A 21,173-nucleotide genomic window follows, 5' to 3' on the forward strand; every position below is an offset into this window, starting at 1 on the left:
ACTCTACCCAATCCCATATGGTTCCAGCAAGGAGCTACCTTTCGATCAACTAAATTTATTAACCCTCACCTGCTACCAACACTGGTCGGCTGCTTGTGCTCCCTTACACATTGCCAGCACGGGTGTCCCCCTCTCCCACTCACCTCAAACCTTTTCCTGTCCTGGACGGAAGAGCTGGCGAAAGCCGACACCTGTGCCTATGACAGGAGTGTGCTGCAACAGCTTGTTCACATTAAAACCTATGACCTGACCTGACCTGATCAGAAACAGGAACCCATGGCATGACGGCAGCAAGTTTTCTTTCTAATTATCTCTCTGGTCCTCAAGCATATGTCTGATGCCATATACCCATAATTGAAATGTGTTTAGTGTGTCTATCAGTGGCGTAGCATGGGCGGGGCCACCGGGGTGGTTGTCCTGGGCGCAAAATTCTGGACTGGTGAAAGGTTAATGGTCCACTGGTTAGGGGCAGCAATACTTGCCTTGCCCCGGCGCTGGCAACCCATGCTACGTCACTGGTGTCTTTTTTTTCTTTCAAAGGAATGGAATTTAGTACTTAGTATTCATAAACCCAGTAGTTAAACAATTTTGTGTGTGGCTTGTTTTTTCAGATGCTCAGTGTGTTGTTGACATTTATCTCAACTACGATTGTGACCTGGCTCTAGCCAATATATTTGAGCGTCTGGTCAGTGATCTGTCCAAAATTGCACAGGGAAGACACGCAATGGAACTGGGTGAATTTTCTTTTGTTACATTTCTCACAATTTTGTTCAGCATTGATAGGCTTCTCGCATGCACTCTAGGATCGATCCCCATCAGTGGGCCCATTGAGCTATTTCTCGTTCTAGCCAGTGCACCACGACTGGTATATCAAAGGCTGTGGTATGTGCTATCCTGTCTGGGATAGTGCATATAAAAGATCCTTTGCTACAAATGGAGAAATGTAGCGGGTTTCCTCTCTAAGACTACATGTTAAAATTACCAAATGGTTGATATCCAATAGCCGATGATTAATAAATCAATGTGCTCTAGTGGTGTCATTAAACAAAACAAACTTCTTACATGAACTGAAAAATTCCCATTTAATTGATTTGCATTAGACATTTTTAAGACAGAAATTATGTAAAGGCTCTGCCTTTGAAGTGAATGGTTTAGTATACTGAGAGAGAAAAAAATAAGGGAACATTAATTTGTCATTGCAAACAAAATTTAATTCACTATTAGCATTGTAATCATTGATCTGAAATTTTGTGTATAGCATTATCAAGGACTATTGTAGATCAAGTTTGACTTTCATGCCTATTTACCCATTTTTCACAGAGTTATGGCCCTTGAGCATAGGAGATATGAAAAATTGTTGGGCCTGGTAAGGGACATGTATTGCTTTAGCAGTACCCTTAGAATGCTAATTTAGTATGGGCTTGTTGAGAAATTACCAACTCCGAGAGAAAATATAGACTTTTTTCTTTTGGCTGTGCTGTCAGGTTTTTGTTTTTAATTGAATGTATTTGTTATTTGTAGGTGCGTCTCCCAGCCAGGAGAAGAACATGAGGCTGAAGGGGCTAACGTGTCTCGGGTCTATTCTCAAATGTATGGTGGAGTGGAGCAAGGATCTCTATATTAATCCTAACTCACAGTCGAACCTGGGTAATTTTCACATTGTTAACATCGCCAACAATATAACTTCACTTCATTTCACATCAGGGGTGGGGAAAAATAAAATTGTCAATCGGTCCCATGTGATGTTATCACTACCGGAAGAATGGGGGGCAGAAGAAAGGAATAAAAATTATAAAATCATTTAAAAGGTGATATTTGCCAAATAGTGTTTTAAAAACAAAATCTTAGTGGCATTTGTATATTTTTATCTTAATCATGAAAATATAAACATCAAAACATGAAAGAAAAACAAAAATTTTGATCACATCAGCGAAAAAACCCCAAATTGTATATATTTTACATAACAGACTTTGTAAATTTGGACTTGTAATAAATGCATTGCTATTTTGGATGTTATCTATTTGTTATAATACTATTTATCCTTAATTGGCTGGTATAATCATTTGATACATTTACATTTTCTTTCACATGTTGTCTTTCCTCAGGTATAAGATGTTCTTCTTTTTTATATGTCCACCCGTGACAGGTCATATTATGGTATAGCATTGTCCATCTCTACGTCTGTCAGTCTGTATGTACGTCTGGCCGTAAACTTTTAGTTTCTGGGTCATATCTTCCTTATCAATTCATATAGGATCATCAAACCTTGCATGCAAGTACAACTTGGGATGGCATTGTGTCATGAATTATAACTAGGTCACCGCGACTTACTTTTCATGCATTACTGCACATTAAAGGAAATCCTTGTATGGGACATATCTTCCTTACCAATTCATACAGGATTATCAAATTTTATATGCAAGTATAACTTTGGATGACAGTGTGTTGTGTACCTTAACTGGGTCACCACGACCTACATTTGATAGGTGTATCATGTACCTTACAGGTAGTCTTGTTTATTTTGATTTTATAATCTTGTATTATTAGGAGTAGACCTCAAACCGTACACAGAAACGGACAGTGACTCTGGCAAGGGGACGATGACCAGTTATGGAAGTGTCAATTCCCTCGGCTCTAACAGTTCCCAGGTGATCAGCATCCAGCCCACCGACAATCCCGAGCAGTTTGAAGTGATCAAACAACAGAAGGAAATCATGGAAAATGGAATCGAGTTGTGAGTTTAGTACTTGTATTATGTCGTTATTAAAGAACCTGGTTTCAAGCCATGAAAATGGACACTGAAGTTTTGTTGATCTACAAATCTAACATGATTGGATAAAGTTACAATAGAGTGAAACCAGAGTCTGTGACATTGAAACAGGGAAATACCCTTTAAAAGTAGATGAGAACTTGTCTCCTCCATAACTGTTATTTCTCAGAGGTACATGCATTTAAAAAACCCAATTTAAATGCATTTTATGGTATTAGAATCATCAAGATGACTGTAAACACTTTGGATGTATGACATTGGATAATCTAAACAATACAATCTAAGTAATGTTTGATTTCATTTGTCAAAAATGGCTCTATTAGTAAAAAATATGCCGAAGTGTTTAAAAGCCAGGAACTCACTTATATGAATTGTGTCGTATTATATCAAGTCCAAATCCTAACCAGTACCCTATGACTGGTACATCAAAGGCTGTGATATGTAATCCTATGGGAAAGTGCAAATAAAAGATACTTGTTGCTCTTCGAGAAAAAAAGGTTATGTCATGGCAGCTGGTGGTTTATTACTCTTGACCATGAGTCAAAATAACGATATATTATACTTTAAATAGCCATAGACATCAGTGAAGTAATATTCCTTTCATTTAAGTTTGTGGCAACTAATACGATTTCAGATTTAATGTCTGTTGTGGCAAAAAAAGTCAATAACAATTTATTATTCCTTTCTTGCTCAAAAATAAGATTACTGAAAAAGTTATAAAGTCGGTGTTATTCCATTTTTAATATTTCTAACAGATTTACATTAATAAATAGAGAATAATACGAGTGGCCATTAGATACCCTTTATCTCACAGCGAGTTGTTTTAAAATGTATCTAACGAGTGAAAGCCAGTTTGATATGTTTTGAAACAAGTTGCGAGATAAATGGTATCTAACGGACATGAATGTATTATTCTATTGCTTACATATCCTCAAAAAAAAGGTTTTAAGCAAATTTTAACATCTTTTTCAACTAAAAGTTATTTACAGTCGTTGCACTTGTAGCTGACTTTACGCGTCACAACACGATTGTCAGGTTAACTATATGTCGCAGTCTAATCGATTTCCATTGCGCTGTCTTTTTTATTGGACGTATGGCATTGGTGACCTGGTCATCACCTAGGAGCAGCCAGCCGTACATGTGTTAACAAGATGTATAATCATGGTGTTGTCACCAACAGGTGTGTAAGAAACCTTGTTTTGTATTGCGTACATGTGTTAACAAGATGTATAATCATGGTGTTGTCACCAACAGGTGTGTAAGAAACCTTATTTTGTATAGGAACTGTTCTAGATTTGTTTGGGGTTTTTTTATCATTCTTTTAACAATATTGAAACCACATGTTTTATATATTGTATTTCAGATTTAACAAAAAGCCAATGAAAGGAATTCTGTATCTCCAGGAGCAAGGAATGCTGGGAAAAAGTCCCGATGACATTGCTGAACTTTTTCACACAGATGATCGTTTGGATAAAGTAGGTGTTTATTGTTAAAAATATGTACTGGGACATTTCTCATTATTTAGGTCTATGTTTTATATTTTATTACATTTTAGTTTTAAAAAATTCAGATGAAAATAATTTGTTTATCGCTTTTATACTATAAAAAAATATCTATTGAAACTTTGTTTTTTTCCTTCCAGGTTGCTATTGGTGATTTCCTTGGAGAAAATGAAAAGTAGGTGTCTGTGGTATTTTATGTGTATTTAGCTAATAGTTACTTGTATATATATATATATATATATATATATATATATATATATATATATATATATATATTACAGATGTTTCTTGGGGCAGGACGTAACCCAGTGGTAAAGCGTTCGCTTGATGCACGGTCGCTGTGGGATAAATCCCCATCGGTGAGCTCATTGGGCTATTTCTTGTTCCAACCAGTGCACTACGACTGGTATATCAAATGCTGTGGTATGTACTATCCTGTCTGTGGGGAAAGTGCATATAAAAGATAACTTTCTGCATTACGAAAGTTGTAGTAGGTTTCCTCTGATAACTATGAGTCAGAATCACCACATTTTTGACATCCACTAGCCGATGGTTGATTAATCAGTGTGCTCTAGTGGCAAAACAAACTTCTTTCTTCTATCCTTCCTTTATTCCAATCAAATATCTGTATCCAGCGCCCTCAATAGTTTAAGAAGTAGCAGGCTACAACAGTGATGATAGCAGGGGGCAAAGCGGGGGGTCTGGGGGCCCTCCCCTAGAAACATTTAAAAAATCGAACCTCTAAGATGCATTCTCATGGCCTCTGTTAGCGCAAATCAGTCACCATCCATTAAATGCAGCAACTGAACAATTTTACTTGAAAAGTAGGCGGCGGCAAAAGCTGTTTCAGGTGGCAATTTGCCGCCGGAGACCGGGTACTTTTGAGGGCTCTGTGTATCCACCAATAATCCACCACTCTTCAAATTGATTTAATTGCAGTTTTGTCTTAACAGCTGAAATTAATTAATTAAAACGTGTGTTTTCATTTTCATCCTGATATTTTATGGCGTGTATCTTTGTGTGCATTTACACTAAAATTGAGTTTTGTTTTTAGGTTTAACAAAGCGGTCATGTATTCGTATGTGGATCAGATGAACTTTGTTGAGATGGATATTGTGTCAGCCCTCAGAAAGTTCCTGGAGGGGTTTAGATTACCAGGAGAAGCTCAGAAGATTGACAGACTGATGGAGAAATTTGCATCTCACTACTGTGTGTGTAATGCAAAGTAAGTTTAAAACACATCTGATCCCCATTTTAACAAAACGATGTTGGCCACTGTATGCACTTCAGGTGATCTTGGTGCTAAGATTGCTTTTCTTCGTAAAACGGCCTAGGTAGATTGTGAATTAGTTGATATGTGGTTAAAAGAGAAAAAAAATTATCAAGTTTTAAGCTCTCTTTTTTGGGGAGGTAGGGGTTAACCCATTGAACTCTTTAAAACACTTTGAACAAGGCAACTTCAAAGAATGGATACTGCAGTAAAAAAAAAAACTACGGGTGAAAGAGTGATGTAAAACTTATTGTATTATTATATATTATGTGTTTGTATCCTTGGAAATATTTCCTTAAAAAATATTTAAAAAATTATATTTGTGGTATTTTATTAGATATTTGCAAAAGAATACTAATCTAAAATATACTGAGTGCTTTAAAAAAAAAAAAAAAGCATTGTATTTTTAAAGTTGAATGTCAGTGAAGAATAGTGCAATGTTGGACAAAACTAGTTTATTGGTTTTATACTAATGGTTTTATTTTTTTATTTTTATGTTTTACTTTTAAAATGGCTCGTAATGCAAAATATGATGTCGGAATATGCTATACCAATCATGGCAATGAATACCTACTCAACATATACTGTACATATTAAAAACAATGATTGACTGGTCCTCCATTTTGTTTCCCCATACAGCCCATAGTAATTTTTTAAAGGATGAAATACACTTCTTTTTTACAAACATTTTTGTCTTTGCCATATATGAAAATTAAAAGATCATCATCAATACACACTATATATAATAAACTAATTTTGTGCAAAATATCATAAATGTTCTGCTTTTCATACTTTTTCCACTATTCAACTTCAAAAAGTTGAATGTTTGGGGGGTTTTTAATCACCTGATCTATGAAACATATAATATATCTTTCAGTGCTGGACTGTTTGCAAGTGCCGATGCCGCATACGTGTTGGCGTACTCTATCATCATGTTGACCACGGATCTCCACAGCTCACAGGTGAGACACCTGTAGTGGTTCACTTTAAAGACAGGACCCATATTCACGAAAAGGTGTAAAGTTACGTCTACGACTAGCACTTACGTCTGCTGTAGAATTATGTTTACGTGCAAGAAGCACCTTGTTCTCAAACACGGTCATAAACATAAACATAACTTAGTTGGACGTAAATCTACGATTGTAACTCTCTCACTGGAGAAATTTTTAAACATTAGAAACGATGTCTACCATATAAATAACAAATGTGCAAAACACAATTTCGTTTGTCGTCTGCTAACAATGACATCACGAACAGCGAACCATGGTATTTTGGTATTGGTGAGCAGTGTTCGAGATTAACAGTAGGTCCCTATCCCGATATCCTGGGAATACCAGAATTTAATTATGGATACCAGACTTCAAGAACCCAGTATCCCACCGGGATACCATATAATACTAAATTCTCGGGTGGGATACCAGATTTTGAAATGTTAGTATCCAACTGGGATACTGCCCCAAAATTTTTAATCTCGAACACTGGTGAGGATCCGCATTTTGGTACGAACTTTAGGACATTCTTAAAAAGGAAAAGATAACTCAGGAGAAATGTGACCGAGCCAAAAACATCTGTTAGATCACACAAAAAATATGTTCAATCCATGGGCTTTAGCCATCGCGAACTGCTTCAATTATTGGAAATGCTGCCATTTTCCGCAAATAATAGTAAATAACAGCAATTGTACTTGATTTATTATATGTACACGACTTACGTGCAGCGTTAGTTGTAACCGGAGGCACTCCTATATTTACATCCAACTTTACACGTAACTTACGTTTACGTTGGTTCATGAATAGCTCTTCAGTCCTAGATTTACGTTTACATGTAAAACTAGACTTAAGATGTTTTGTGAATATGGGTCCAGAAAGGAATATCTAGTTAATAACACTCAAGCATATTTTAAACTACAGGTATTTGGGGCCAATTAAGTTAAATGGAAAGGACAGAAATTGTAGAAAACTTGGACCATTTTCTCTTTTCGTGAATACTTAGCCTAAAAGATTGAAGTCATTTCATTGGCTGTATGGATGTTCAGACCAGTTATTATTGTGAAACTGTCAGAGTTCAGTTATGAATTGTTAGATTAATTGGGTGGTGTGATGGATTATTTTTCGTCCTTAGTTCTGTTTATATATGTAAGTGAGTAACAGTAAGTGTTATTAAATTATATTATTTGGAATTTTTCTTTTTTAAATAGATTGTCACCTAAAAAAAATTCAACCTTTAGATATTAATATATTTAAAACAAATTATTATACAGCCTTTAGTTTGGAAAATGTATAAAATACACGAAAATATGATAGAATAGTTTTATAATTTTATTTTGAACATTTATTATTTATGACAAAGTGTTTTTTAAACTGTAAATGTTTTCATTTTAGATAATAAAACCCCCCCACAAAATGACAAAAGAGCAGACAATGTATAAAGTACTGAAAACATGTTAAAACATTTTTGTTATTTAATGTTGAAGATTTATTATTTAAGTGTATAATTGTTGTTTTAAACAGTAAATTGTATAATTTTAGGTGAAAAGGGAATACAAAATGACAAAAGAGCAGTATATACGGATGAATCGTGGGATCAATGACAGCAAGGACCTGCCCGAAGATTACCTGTCCAAGATTTATGACCAAATTGCAGACAGTGAAATAAAAATGAGAGCCACCGGTGGAATAAAACCCAGCAAATCTGTCCGTTAGTTTGAATTTGACTGTTTTATAGCTTCTTACACAGGTGTAGCAAAAATACCATTATGTCATGTTCCAGACAGGTAATCAGAAAATCAATACCTGCTGATTGGTGTAGTTTTTCTCATTATTGATTTATGTTTTCATGTGTAATACAACTGTTGCTGTTAATTTAATTTTTTCATTTTTTCATTTTTTTTCATTTTTTATTTTTCATCCCACTGCCCTCTTCCCGATCTGGCAACTCCTTCTATCTTTCAACTTCTTTCGCTGTCCACCTCCATATCCCAGTCCTGGTCTCTCCAACTGTGACAGGTGCTTGTCTCTTGTGGTTATCCATGCCACACATCTGTCATTCCCCATCAGCTTTTTAACTGTGGGCTTAGTCTGACCACTTCGGAGAGTGTTCAGTAGTTACTTCTAGCATTGTTAAGAGGCAGTTGTAACTACCTACTATGCTCCCCTACTAACGGCGGTCGTTAGTTAGTGCCGTGGGTCAGACCAGCTTTATTAGCGGCAGAGGACAAGGATGCCAGATGCGTGCAGGGGAGTACACAGAGACTGCACCCTTGGGAGAAGTTAAGACAGGTAGGCGATGGTGTGGACAGCTCAGAAGACAGAGTTGATGGAAACAGAGAAAGGGTCGAAACAGATTGAAATCGTGGGAGAAATTGGAAAGTTTTTTTATATTAAGATAATGAGAATGGTAGGCAGAGGGTGATAGATGAGAAAGATGAATGAATGTGTGAGCCAGCTTTGACGGGATTGGAACCACTGTCATCAGCTTGATATGCCAACTGTTATTACTAATTTCACTTATCTGAATACACGTTGTGATAACTTGTGCTCAATAACAAAGATTCACAATTCAACATAGTTGCCATTTTAAAAATTTGGTATTCCTGTCATCGTCACGTGTTGCATTACATGCATGATGGCACACAAACATTTATAAACAGAATTTAATGGTGAAATTTTAAAAGTTATGACAAGTAGGGTATAAATATGTAAACAGGCTCTAAGGAAAACCGTAAAATTTCCGACACGTTAGTGCTGGTTTTAGGGTCACAAATGAATTTGATAGCCAGTAAAATTCTGCATTATATACAGCTTAAATTAGAATTTATGTTTATGTCGGGAAAACTGATGTATTATCTTTGGGTAATTTTGTAAACTGATTTGAAATTGTTGTTTGTACATGAAAATCATACACTTGAATGTCTAAAGCTATTGGAAAGCACTCAACTTCATGGTGTATCTGTTTCGTGATTTGGTTTAGATGGTAGTCATATTTTTCACACTGCGTATTGTACATTTAGATATGTTACATTTCTAGGGGACATAACGAGTAACAAACAGCGGCGATTGCTGTACAACATGGAGAGGGAACAGATGGCCGTGACAGCTAAAGCGTTGATGGAGAGCGTCAGCCACGTCCAGTCAAACTTCACATGTGCGACACACCTCGAACATGTTCGACCCATGTTCAAGGTACTTTTTGTTTAACTCATTTTGGGGGCAGGATCTTGCTCAGTCGGTAGCGAGTTCACCTGAGGTGCTTTCTTCATAGAATTGAATCACTTTAGTGGACCCATTTCATGATAGGGTTTTTTCCCTGTCCCAGCCAGTACACCATGACTGGTATATCAAAGGCTGTGGTATGTGCTGTCTTTAGGAAAGTGCTATTAATGGGAAAATATAGTGGGTTTCATCTCTTGAGATTGTATGTCAGAATTATCAAATGTTTGACATCAATAATTTATTAATAAATTAATGTGCTCTAGTGGTGTCATTAAACAAAATAAACTTTTAACTCATTTTGTAACAGTACTCCTGTTGACAAGTAACACAGTGACTGAAGTCGACCATAAATAAGCTGTAATTCCTCTTAGATAAACACAGGATAATTATAAATCATAAATATGATTGCAAAATAATTAAATATCTTACTATCAGTTAATTTGTATCCTGATATAATGTACCTTTTTTTTTTTTTTTACATGAGACTAAAAAAGAATTAAACATGAATCAGACCACTGGCAATTTTTGTGGACAGTACGTTCATAATTTCTTTCTCAGTTCACTTTTATTGTAACTTTTTCAGATGGCATGGACCCCATTCCTGGCAGCATTTAGTGTTGGTCTGCAAGATTGTGACGATCAAGATGTGGCTACTCTGTGTTTAGATGGCATCCGGTGTGCTATTCGAATTGCCTGCATATTTCACATGGAGGTATGTTATAAGTCTGTCATGTTAGTCTGTGTAATGTTTGAAAGATGTTATCAATTAAATTTGATAAATAACCATATGGCAAGAATCATATTTTAAAAGTTTACCTGAATTCTCTCTGGGTTCTCAAACCTAGATTTATACTGATGATATTAATTCTAATGAAAGTTGTAGAGAATGGCATCGGCTGACAGTCATTTTTGTGTCACTTTTACAAAGTAAAAGTAAAAAAGGAAGAAAAAGGTATTACATTGCCGAAGTCCGTGACAGTCAATTTTAGCATTATAACTTTTAGATCAGTTTCTCACAAACTATAAGTCCTTGATCAGTAAAACTTGGTTTATAGTTGCACCTATGGATGGTCATCACAGTGCACTGAAAAAAAGTTTGACATTTAATTTCGCCAAATTCTTGTAAATTATGTAATCAGACCTCTCATTACATCCCCCCCCCCCCCCCCTAGTGGATTGGTCCAAACAAATTAACAGCCAATGAAATGGCTATAATTTTTCATTCTCCATCTTCTGATCACTTCATAATCTTTTAGTTTTTTTCATAATTAGTTTTTTCATTTGTTTTCATTAGTTCTTTTAATTATTAATTTATATTATATTCTTATTTGAAATGAGGATGATTTGTTACCATTACTTTTATCTTCTACAGCTGGAGAGAGATGCATACGTTCAAGCTTTGGCACGGTTTACACTGTTGACATGTGCCACGCCCATAACAGAAATGAAAACTAAAAACATTGACACCATCAAAACACTCATCTCAGTTGCTCAAACTGACGGAAACTACCTTGGCAAGTCGTGGTTGGAGGTAAGATAGAGAAATATATTTTACATAAAATTGAATTGCTGATCTGGTTATTTGTAACAGCTGCTTTTTGGTTTATTTCCCAATAGTTTGCATTGTTTATACTGTTGTTCCTGTTTTAATCATTTAAAATCAAAAGGTCTTGAGATCAAATTGATTATGAACCCTTACTATATTGTCTGTTTTTTCCCCAGACATTTTCATCAACCATGACCATTTTTAAAAATGTCAATGGCAAAAAAGTATGTAATGGAAAAATAGTCTCCTCTGCATTTTTTATGGGATTTTGCAGTTAATAATGAGTAAAAGTGGAGTTTAATTTGTAAGTATTAAAAAAAAAAAAAATTGACTAAGAAAAGTAACACATAAAATTATAAATTCTAAAGGTAAAATTAACGCTGTATGGAAAATTTAAAACACCGTGACAATCTCCATTGCATTGCCGATTGCCCCGATTAAATTATATTCTTGGCTATTCAGAACATGAAATGTATGAAATCTAACCAAAGTATGACTTTAATAATTGTGTTGAATGATGTTAACTTTAAAGGTACATTCATGTTTTATTTATGCTTCAGATCTTGAGGTGTATATCCCAGTTGGAGTTGGCTCAGTTGATTGGAACCGGGGTGAAAACGAAGTATATCTCTGGACACGCCTCTCAGTCAGCAGCAGGCCATCCCATTGAAGCTTTTGATCCTGAAGGTAAAACTCAGTTCAGCCAAACAAATACTTTGATGACTATATATATTGTAGGCAATTTAATGTTCTTTGATCCTGAAGGTAAAACTCAGTTCAGCCAAACAAGTACTTTGATGACTATATATATTGTAGGCAATTTAATGTTCTTTGATCCTGAAGGTAAAACTCAGTTCAGCCAAACAAGTACTTTGATGACTATATATATTGTAGGCAATTTAATGTTCTTTGATCCTGAAGGTAAAACTCAGTTCAGCCAAACAAGTACTTTGATGACTATATATATTGTAGGCAATTTAATGTTCTTTGATCCTGAAGGTAAAACTCAGTTCAGCCAAACAAGTACTTTGATGACTATATATATTGTAGGCAATTTAATGTTCTTTGAAGGGGGGCGGGATCCTTTAAAACACACGCCTGCTCGGTTCAGCCAAACAAGTACTTTGATGACTATATATATTGTAGGCAATTTAATGTTCTTTGAAGGGGGCGGGATATATCCCAGTGGTAAAACACACGCCTTATGCTCGGTTAGTCTTGGATTGAACCCTGTCGGTGTGCCCATTGCACTATTTCTCATTCCAGCCAGTGCACAACAACTGGTATATCAAAATCTGTGGTATGTGCTATCTTGTTTGTGGAATGATGCAAATAATAGATCCCCAGCTACTAATGGAAAAATGTAGTGGGTTTCCTCTCTAATATTATATGTCAAAGTTACTAAATGTTTGACATCCAATAGTCATTGATTAATAAATGAATGTGCTCTGTTGGTTTCGTTAAACAAAACATACTTTAACTTTTGTTCTTTGATAATAAATATGGTCTAACAGACCAGGACCCATATTCACAAAACATTGTAAGCCCCCCCCCCTTACACCATAAACGTAAATCTTCACGAAAACTGAGGGCACGTAAGAGTTTTACACGTATTCTACGACTAAAGAGCTATTCACGAAACCACGAAAACGTAAGTTACGTGTAAAGTTGGACGTAAATATAAGAGTGCCTTCGGTTGCAACTAACGCTGCACGTAAGTTGTGTACATATAATAAATCAAGCACGATCACTGTTATTTACTATTATTTACGGAAACTGGCAGCATTTCCATTAAATGAAGCAGTTTGCAATGCTGAACGCCCACAGATTGAACATATTTTTGTTGGTGATCGAACGGATGTTTTCGACTCGGCCAATTTCTCCTTTTGGTTTCGTTAAACAAAACATACTTTAACTTTTGTTCTTTGATAGTAAATTTGGTCTAACAGACCAGTTAATTTCACAGATGGGACATAAAGAGAATCTGTCATAAATAGCTGTTAGAAACAAGAATATTGCAACCAGGTAGATGCAGCCATTTGTCAGAAAGCTAGGGAAGGGACAGACTAATGTATCACACCTCAGAACACATTGTTATCCATTTGTTGGCAGGAAATATAAATTACTCTTCCAACAGGTAGCACATCATCTTTTGGAATTTAATACTACATTTTTGGTTTTCTTTTGGCTCTTATTTCCAGGAATCAATAACTGTTAGGTCAGCTAAATGTTATACGCATTCTTGTCATACAGGGACAGGACGTAGCCCAGTGGTAAAGTGTTCACTTGATTCGCGGTCGGTCTAGGGTCGATCCCCGTCGGTGGACCCATTGGGCTATTTCTCGTTCCAGCCAGTGCTCCACAACTGGTGTAACAAAGGCTGTAGTATGTACTATCCTGTCTGTGGGATGGTGCATATAAAAGATCCCTTGCTGCTAATCGAAAAGAATAGCCCACGAAGTGGTGACAGCAGGTTTCCTCTCAATATCTGTGTGGTCCTTAACCATATGTCTGATGCCATATAACCGTAAATAAAATGTGTTGAGTGCGTCGTTAAATAAAACATTTCCTTCCTTCCTTCTTGTTATACATATAAAGAGGTAATTTAGTAAGTGATTTGGTGAATTTTGTTTTATCAAGGGCATAAAAATAATGTTTTAATATTTTAAAAATGTATTTATAACAATAACAGACAAATTCCATGACAATATTGCTTTATTAAGCAGTCCAGTTATTTATTCCTGATTTTTTATTTAATTTTTCTTCTTTTTATTAATTAAAGTAATTGCTCGTGGGAACTTAGACCGGCAGCGGTTAGCCAACTTTCATGAGACTGTTGGAGAAACCAGTTCACAGAGTGTGGTTGTTGCAGTGGACAGGATATTTACAGGCTCCGTCAAACTGGATGGAGATGCTATAGGTAATAAAAATTAGAAACACTTTTTCTTTTTTTAAGAATAAAAATTAAAAAAGTATCTAGCTTACTGTAGTAAATGTATTATGTGATTATTCATGTGAGCTTTTAGATGGGTTAAATATTGTTAGGTTAGTTAAGATAGTCTATATTGAAGATGGTTTTATTTCACAATACAAGAGAAAAGGATTTGACTGATGAATATGGTTTGTACTGTAGTGGTGTTGTGAAGGCTTTGTGTCGAGTGTCCCTGATATTGTAAATACTAGATTGATCCGATTCATAACAAAAGAACAGCTTTACCTGACTCTTATGGTTTGTGTTTGTAGTTGAGTTTGTGAAGGCTCTGTGCCAGGTGTCGCTGGATGAGCTGGCCACGCGGTCCCACCCGAGAATGTTCTGTCTACAGAAGATAGTGGAGATCTCCTACTACAACATGGGGCGTATCCGTCTGCAGTGGTCCAGAATCTGGCAGTTCGTCGGAGACCACTTCAACAAGGTAAAACTACTGGGCCATACGTTTTGTGCGACTTTTAAGATTTTGTATTGTTGTTTTGTATTGTATTGGAGATATACTTCCTGATAGTGAAGAGTCTGAACTCCAGACTATATCCGTTTTATGAATTTAGACTCATTTTAAATTTTGATTTAAATTGTAAGCAGTAGATGAAAAAAAAGAAGTGAAGTTTCAGTAAGATTAACCATGGCAGTCATGTTAATATGGGTGGGATCTAGTTTAGTCGGTAGAGCACAGGGGCAGATTATACTTTAGGTAAGAGGGGAGGGGGTCCGAAACAATATGTAAATGTTTATAATTTGAAATTATATATTTCAGTTTAGATCTACGTGATGGGGTTGGGTTTTTTAGCCGGATTGGGGGGGGGGGGGGGGGGGGGGGGGGGGGGGGGGGGGTGTTCCATGCAACTGGGAAAAACCCCATATTCCACCCCTGGAGCACTTGGCTGAGATGCTTGATTCATTGGTGGACCCATTCTTTGATTGGATTATTTCCAGTCCCAATCAGTGCACAATGACTGATATATCAAAGGCCGTGGTATGTGTTGGCCTGTCTGTGGGATAATGCATATAACAGATTTCTTGCTGCTAATGGAAACATGTAGCCGGTTTTCTGAAAGATTATGAGTGAAAGTTTACCAAATGTTTGACATCCAATAGCAGATGATTAATAAATCAATGTGCTCTAGTGGTGTCATTAAACAAAAACAAAGTTTAATTTCAATTTTTTTATTCATAATTATACAAATTTTATGCTTATTGGGAGGGGGCAGGGGGAGGGGGGTGTTAATGTATGTATTTATTGACTGGAGAGTTTTTTTAAAGAAATGTTTTAATATGATTTTTTTTTTAATAATAGAGAGTATTTCCTATTTTTGCAGGTTGGATGCAATCCTATGGAAGACATTGCCTTTTTTGCCGTTGATTCTCTGAGGCAACTATCAATGAAGTTTATTGAAAAGGGAGAGTTCATTTATTTCCGCTTTCAAAAAGACTTTCTTCGGCCTTTTGAACATATCATGAAGAGAAATAGGTAACATAATTTTTCATTGCCGTAGAAAAATTACAGGTTTTGAAAGGTCTGCACAATAACACAAATATACATTCAAATGTTGTTTAACTTTTAGTTGTGCTATTTTTGCCTGGAAAGGTAGGAATTAAACACAAACGTGCATTCTTTGTTTAATTGTTTTTATTTTATTTTAAAATAAAATAAAGTTATTTTAATGCAAGATTAAACTGTCGCTTTGTTTAAGATTTGTTTTCGTTGACTAGGAAAGAACTTTGATTTTCAGTTCATAACACTTTCTCTTGTAGGTCTCCAACAATACGAGACATGGTTGTGAGATGTGTTGCTCAGATGGTTAACTCTCAGGCAGGCAATATCAAATCTGGTTGGAAAAACATCTTCAGCGTTTTTCATCTGGCAGCTTCTGACCATGATGAGGGAATTGTTGAACTTGCCTTTCAGACAACAGGAAAAATTATCTGTAAGTTTTGTCACTGACTGGTTTGTGTACATGTTGTGTGTGCTTATGCAAGGAAGGTTAGTCCTGAGATAAACTACATAAAGGCTGTTAGGGTTTTTCCACTTTAACATATTGTTTCACAACTGGTATATCAAGTGTCATGGTATGTGCTGTCCTGTGTATAGGAAAGTGCATATAAAAGATCCTTGGCTGTTAATTGGTAAGAGCAGCTTATTTAGTAATGGGGGTGGGGTGGGGGGGGGTGGGGGGAGGAATCTTCAGTCACTATCTGGATGAAGTATTGCAGTTACCATATGTTAGACACTAAATAGCTGGTGTCTATAATAAATTTGGGTATTGTTGCAAAGATTTCTTTTCTTTTAACAAGAACCTTGTTATTCAATTATAAAGTACCTTTATGCAGAAGCAAACAATATTTTATGTCATAGTTTATTAACAGGCAGAGATACATTTGCTTAAATGTTAAAGGAAGCTTCATATGCAGTCTAGTCATCTGCAAAAGTCTGCAAGACATTTTTGTTACTTCACTAGTAACTGAAATACTATCTAATATAATTCTTTTTACTTCTTGTTTTCAGCAAGTATTTTTGAGAAACATTTTGTTGCCGTCATCGATTCATTCCAAGATGCAGTGAAGTGTCTGTCAGAGTTTGCTTGCAATGCTGCATTCCCCGACACCAGCATGGAGGCAATCCGACTCATTAGGAACTGTGCAAAGTATGCGGCTGAGAAACCCCAGGTACAGTCACTGTTACTGGTACATTGGTCGGTCTTGTTTCCATTAATGTATCCAGGCCAAGTCAGACGATGATGCTAATTTATATTCATTGGGTGATATGATGGTTACTCAATTGAGGCTGGTTACACTCAGGGTCAGATTTACAGAGCCTGTTTATGTCTAACATTTGTGTAACTACATACATTTACAATGCTTAAACACCTGCGTTTAAGAAATTCAGGTTTCATAAATTCGGCCCTCAGTTTTTAAAATCATACTTTATACTACGTACTCTGTTGTCAAGTCTAGACTAGGTGTCTGATTCTGTGTTGGTCGGTGATTGATATTTATAGTCAAAGAAGATTTTATGAAATTGAATGATGCTGTATAAAAGTATTACTGGTTTTTGCCATAAAGATAGATGTTGAAAGATGTGTTAGTGACTGGTCCAGCTGGATGGAACAACAGTGAAACCCCTCTCAACCGGACACCCTCGGGTTGTAAAAGGTATCTGGTTTAGAGAGGTTAAGTTCTGTACTGATTTTTAAAAAAGGACCATGTAAAATGTCCGGTTTGGGGAGAATTCCGGTGTACAAAGGATCCGGTTTTGAGAGTTTTCACTGTATATTTTTTTGCCATCTGTCTCTCTGTGTCTGTCTGTCCATCTTTGTTTGATACATTTTTTTGGACATTTTTTTTTTTTTTTTTACAACACCTTAAGATATTAGCTGAAATTGTGTGTATAGCTTTATTATATAGAGTTACAGATCAAGTTTAGGTTTTATGGGGATTGGTCCAGTTTTGACAGAGTTATAGTCCTTAAGTGTAGGAGATAAAACATTTGTTGGGCCTGGTAGTGGACATATATTACGTACCTATTCAATCTTACTAAATTATAGTGATACAGACATTTTTAAACCGTGTGATAAATTTATTTTGTATCGCATGTATGTGCGATCTGGACAGGAAACTTAAATGGGGAGTTCCCTTTTTATTTTTACTGTAGTTAGTGCCTTTTATTTACTGACGTCATATATGATTTACAAATTACGTCATATCATATTTGAAACATTACACAAGGCTGCTGCAGAGTAAGATTCTTAACGTTAAGTAAATCTATGAAAGGAGTTTTGATCATAGATTTAACAAAGTGTTGTTATGACGTTAAATTATAAACTGTTTTTCTAAAACATAAAAGAAGGTATGTAATAAATACAGAACTTCACATATGTTGTTTTCACTTCCTATTTATTACAATCGTTTATTTTGCGAAAGAACATACCACTCGACCGCATAGCAGTCATGTGGTATATATTCTTGTGCAAAATAAACTTAGGAATAGGAAGCGAAAACAACGTATATATATACAGTGAAACCCCTCAAAACAGGACAGCCATGGGACCAAGGAAAAGGTCCAGCTTTGAGGGGTATCCGGTTTACAGAGGTTTCAGTATTGAGGTAAACTGTTTGTTGGTTGGTGTTCTCTACTGATATAGTAACAAATAAAACTGCCAAAAAACCAGGTACACTTTCGAATTATTTTAAGTTTATCATCAGGCGATAATTCAACATGGCGGCGTTTCGCTGGGCGTTCCGACGTGTCCAAAGTAAATACTAAAATTAAACATTTTGCAAAGATAAAAAAAAAAAAAAAAAAAAAAAAAGGGTTCAAACAATTGTAAAAAATTAATTAAATTCCTAGTTGCTTTGCCGTTCGTTGCAGTAATCGTGAGACGTACATGTAGGCTATGAAAAGGAGCTCAATTAAATTTGTACGTTAATCTAACTTTGTAACAGAACAGAACTGAACAGAACAGAACTTTATTTAAAGGGAGTACATGTGTTTTCTCCAGTTATTTAAACATCAAAGCTGTTAATTAATCCCTTAATTGGTATTTGCCAACTGCACAACAGTGACACTGGAGCATGTGCACATGTAATTAGCTCTGCATATGCAATCACGTTATCGGCTGAGTGGGTATTCAAAGTATAAGTAATGCAGTAATGATGGACATCGGTGTGACTGTCCGGTTTTCTGAGGGCAAATTTGCATTAAAGGAACACAATGGGACCGGATAATTTCATCCGGTGCAGTTTAGAGGGTTTCCAGTTATAGAGGGGTAAATTTTAGTGTTAAAAGATACACAAATCATGGGACCGTGTAAAACGTCCGGTTTTGAGGGAATTCCGATATACTGAGGGTCCGGTTTTGAGGGGTTTCACTGTACCTTAACAGTATTCTCAGAATGCTTGTTTTGTTTGTTGTAGACATTTTGTGATCATGCTGGTGAGGAAATAAATGTGCCCGAGGAAGACAGAGTGTGGGTTCGAGGCTGGTTTCCGGTTCTCTTTGAGCTCTCGTGTGTGATAAATAGATGTAAACTAGATGTTAGAACCAGGTAAGGCATCTTATAATTTTGCTAGTTTGAAAACTAGAAATGGGTTTTGTTTGTTTGTGTTAAAGAATAATACAAGTTGAAATAACTTTGTTTAGCAAATGTCATGGGGGTTTTATTTAAAAAAATAACTGAACAAATGTTGTAAGCCTTCATAGATTTTAAAACTTTCAGTAATTGCAACATAGACACTTATAGGTGTGTTTGTGTGCTGTTAAGGGACTTGTATGATTGGGGTGGGGAGGGTGAAACCCCAATAGTAACCATTGTAGGAAATAGATTCCTGGAAAATTCAATTATGTAATAATTGATATGTTTTTCACACCTCACACTAAATCCTGCCTCCATCAAAAGATGTAAAAAAAAAAATTTTTTTTAAAAACCCCCAAAAACAACCAAACATGAATATACCACTAGTTTATCATGTCAAAAGGTTTTATCCTAATTTTTAAACGTGGAAACATGGTTGCAAGTTTAATATTTCCTTTTAATTTGTACATTGCCACATTTTTCTGTGCCTCGACAGTTACTATATTAAATATTATGTCATTGGACATTGTTATGATCTTTTATATATATATATATGATTATGAATATTGTCTGATGTCCATCTTCTTTAGGAGAGCACTTATATAGACTCTGCCTGTTCTGCAATCCTTTTGATTCTTTTTTTATCAATAAAATATATCAAAACAAAAACTAAATATTAAATGGTTTCCCTTTTGTTTTCAGAGGCTTAACTGTGATGTTTGAAATCATGAAGACATATGGTGAATCATTCCAGCCACATTGGTGGCGAGATCTGTTTAATATTATTTTCCGTATCTTTGACAATATGAAATTGCCTGAACAGTTGAATGAGGTGAGTAATGAGACCGTTTTTAAAACCATTGTCTAGACTTCATATTTTTTGTTTTATTAAAAAATAAAAAATAGTAACAAGTCTGACCTTGTTTTATTCAAATTGCAGTAAAATAGTCAACACTTTTTTTATATTTTCGTATTTTATTTATTGTTGTTATTTTCACTTGAGGTTCTTGCATCCTGTTCTGGGCACACATGCCAACTACCTAGGTTGTTTGCCCAAGACAGGGGCTAATCATTGTTAGTGGTTTGTGAGAGAGAAGTTTGTGTAGTGGTCTTGCACCCCACTTTTGAGCCATCAAAGCCAATGCTGAGATGGAACCAGTCCTGGGTAGTGAACCCAATGCCTATCAAGATTAACTATTGTTTATACTAATACTTTAATCTATTTACTGTGCCAACAGAAGAATGAATGGATGACGACCACCTGCAACCACGCCTTGTACGCGATCATTGACGTGTTCACGCAGTACTACGACGTGCTTCACGAGATCCTTCTGTCGGACCTCTACCAGATGCTGCACTGGTGTGTACAGCAAGGTGGGTGATCTCCTTTTACTTGTACAACACTGAGTTATTGTCCTTTAGTCACAGAAACATTAGAATGTTAGTCAGGACCAACACTTTGCAAAAACACCGTACCACTTTGTCTCAGCATGTTATATTTTCCAACATTTTTTATGGATGTAATGACTGCATCTCCATCTTGGGCCAATGCACCATCACTGGTATATCAAAGGCTGTCGTATGTGCTATCCTGTCTGTTGGATGGTTCATATAAAATATCCCTTGCTACTAATGGAAAAATGTTGCGGGTTTCCGCTCTAAGACTTTATATAAAAATTACAAAATGCTTGATATTCAAAAGCTAATGATTAATAAATCATTGTGCACTAGTGGTGTCGTTAAACAAAACAAACTAAAATTTAGCTTTTCCGTCAAACCATTTAGTTGGAGCAGTACCTGTTATAAACTA

At 35.8% G+C, this 21,173-nt stretch overlaps 1 protein-coding gene across 3 annotated transcripts in view; it reads left to right on the forward strand.

Moving 5' to 3' along the window:
* LOC121376272 (brefeldin A-inhibited guanine nucleotide-exchange protein 1-like) overlaps positions 1-21,173 on the forward strand; it is a 60,875-nt gene that overhangs the window by 22,700 nt on the left and 17,002 nt on the right. For all 3 annotated transcript variants that reach the window (XR_005958428.1, XM_041504101.1, XM_041504102.1), the window contains 20 exons: positions 612-734; positions 1,522-1,647; positions 2,548-2,734; positions 4,134-4,245; positions 4,413-4,447; positions 5,327-5,497; positions 6,420-6,504; positions 8,071-8,239; positions 9,569-9,723; positions 10,337-10,465; positions 11,126-11,284; positions 11,860-11,986; positions 14,082-14,219; positions 14,543-14,712; positions 15,611-15,762; positions 16,047-16,219; positions 16,798-16,958; positions 19,206-19,336; positions 20,066-20,195; positions 20,602-20,737. Coding sequence is in view for 2 of the 3 variants with exons in the window: in XM_041504101.1 (XP_041360035.1) it covers positions 612-734; positions 1,522-1,647; positions 2,548-2,734; positions 4,134-4,245; positions 4,413-4,447; positions 5,327-5,497; positions 6,420-6,504; positions 8,071-8,239; positions 9,569-9,723; positions 10,337-10,465; positions 11,126-11,284; positions 11,860-11,986; positions 14,082-14,219; positions 14,543-14,712; positions 15,611-15,762; positions 16,047-16,219; positions 16,798-16,958; positions 19,206-19,336; positions 20,066-20,195; positions 20,602-20,737 (2,769 nt within the window). In the remaining variant the exon portion in view is untranslated. The remainder of the gene's footprint in view (positions 1-611; positions 735-1,521; positions 1,648-2,547; positions 2,735-4,133; positions 4,246-4,412; positions 4,448-5,326; positions 5,498-6,419; positions 6,505-8,070; positions 8,240-9,568; positions 9,724-10,336; positions 10,466-11,125; positions 11,285-11,859; positions 11,987-14,081; positions 14,220-14,542; positions 14,713-15,610; positions 15,763-16,046; positions 16,220-16,797; positions 16,959-19,205; positions 19,337-20,065; positions 20,196-20,601; positions 20,738-21,173) is intronic.

This window comes from Gigantopelta aegis, chromosome 6, assembly GCF_016097555.1.
Source record: "Gigantopelta aegis isolate Gae_Host chromosome 6, Gae_host_genome, whole genome shotgun sequence".
Taxonomy (NCBI): domain Eukaryota; kingdom Metazoa; phylum Mollusca; class Gastropoda; order Neomphalida; family Peltospiridae; genus Gigantopelta; species Gigantopelta aegis.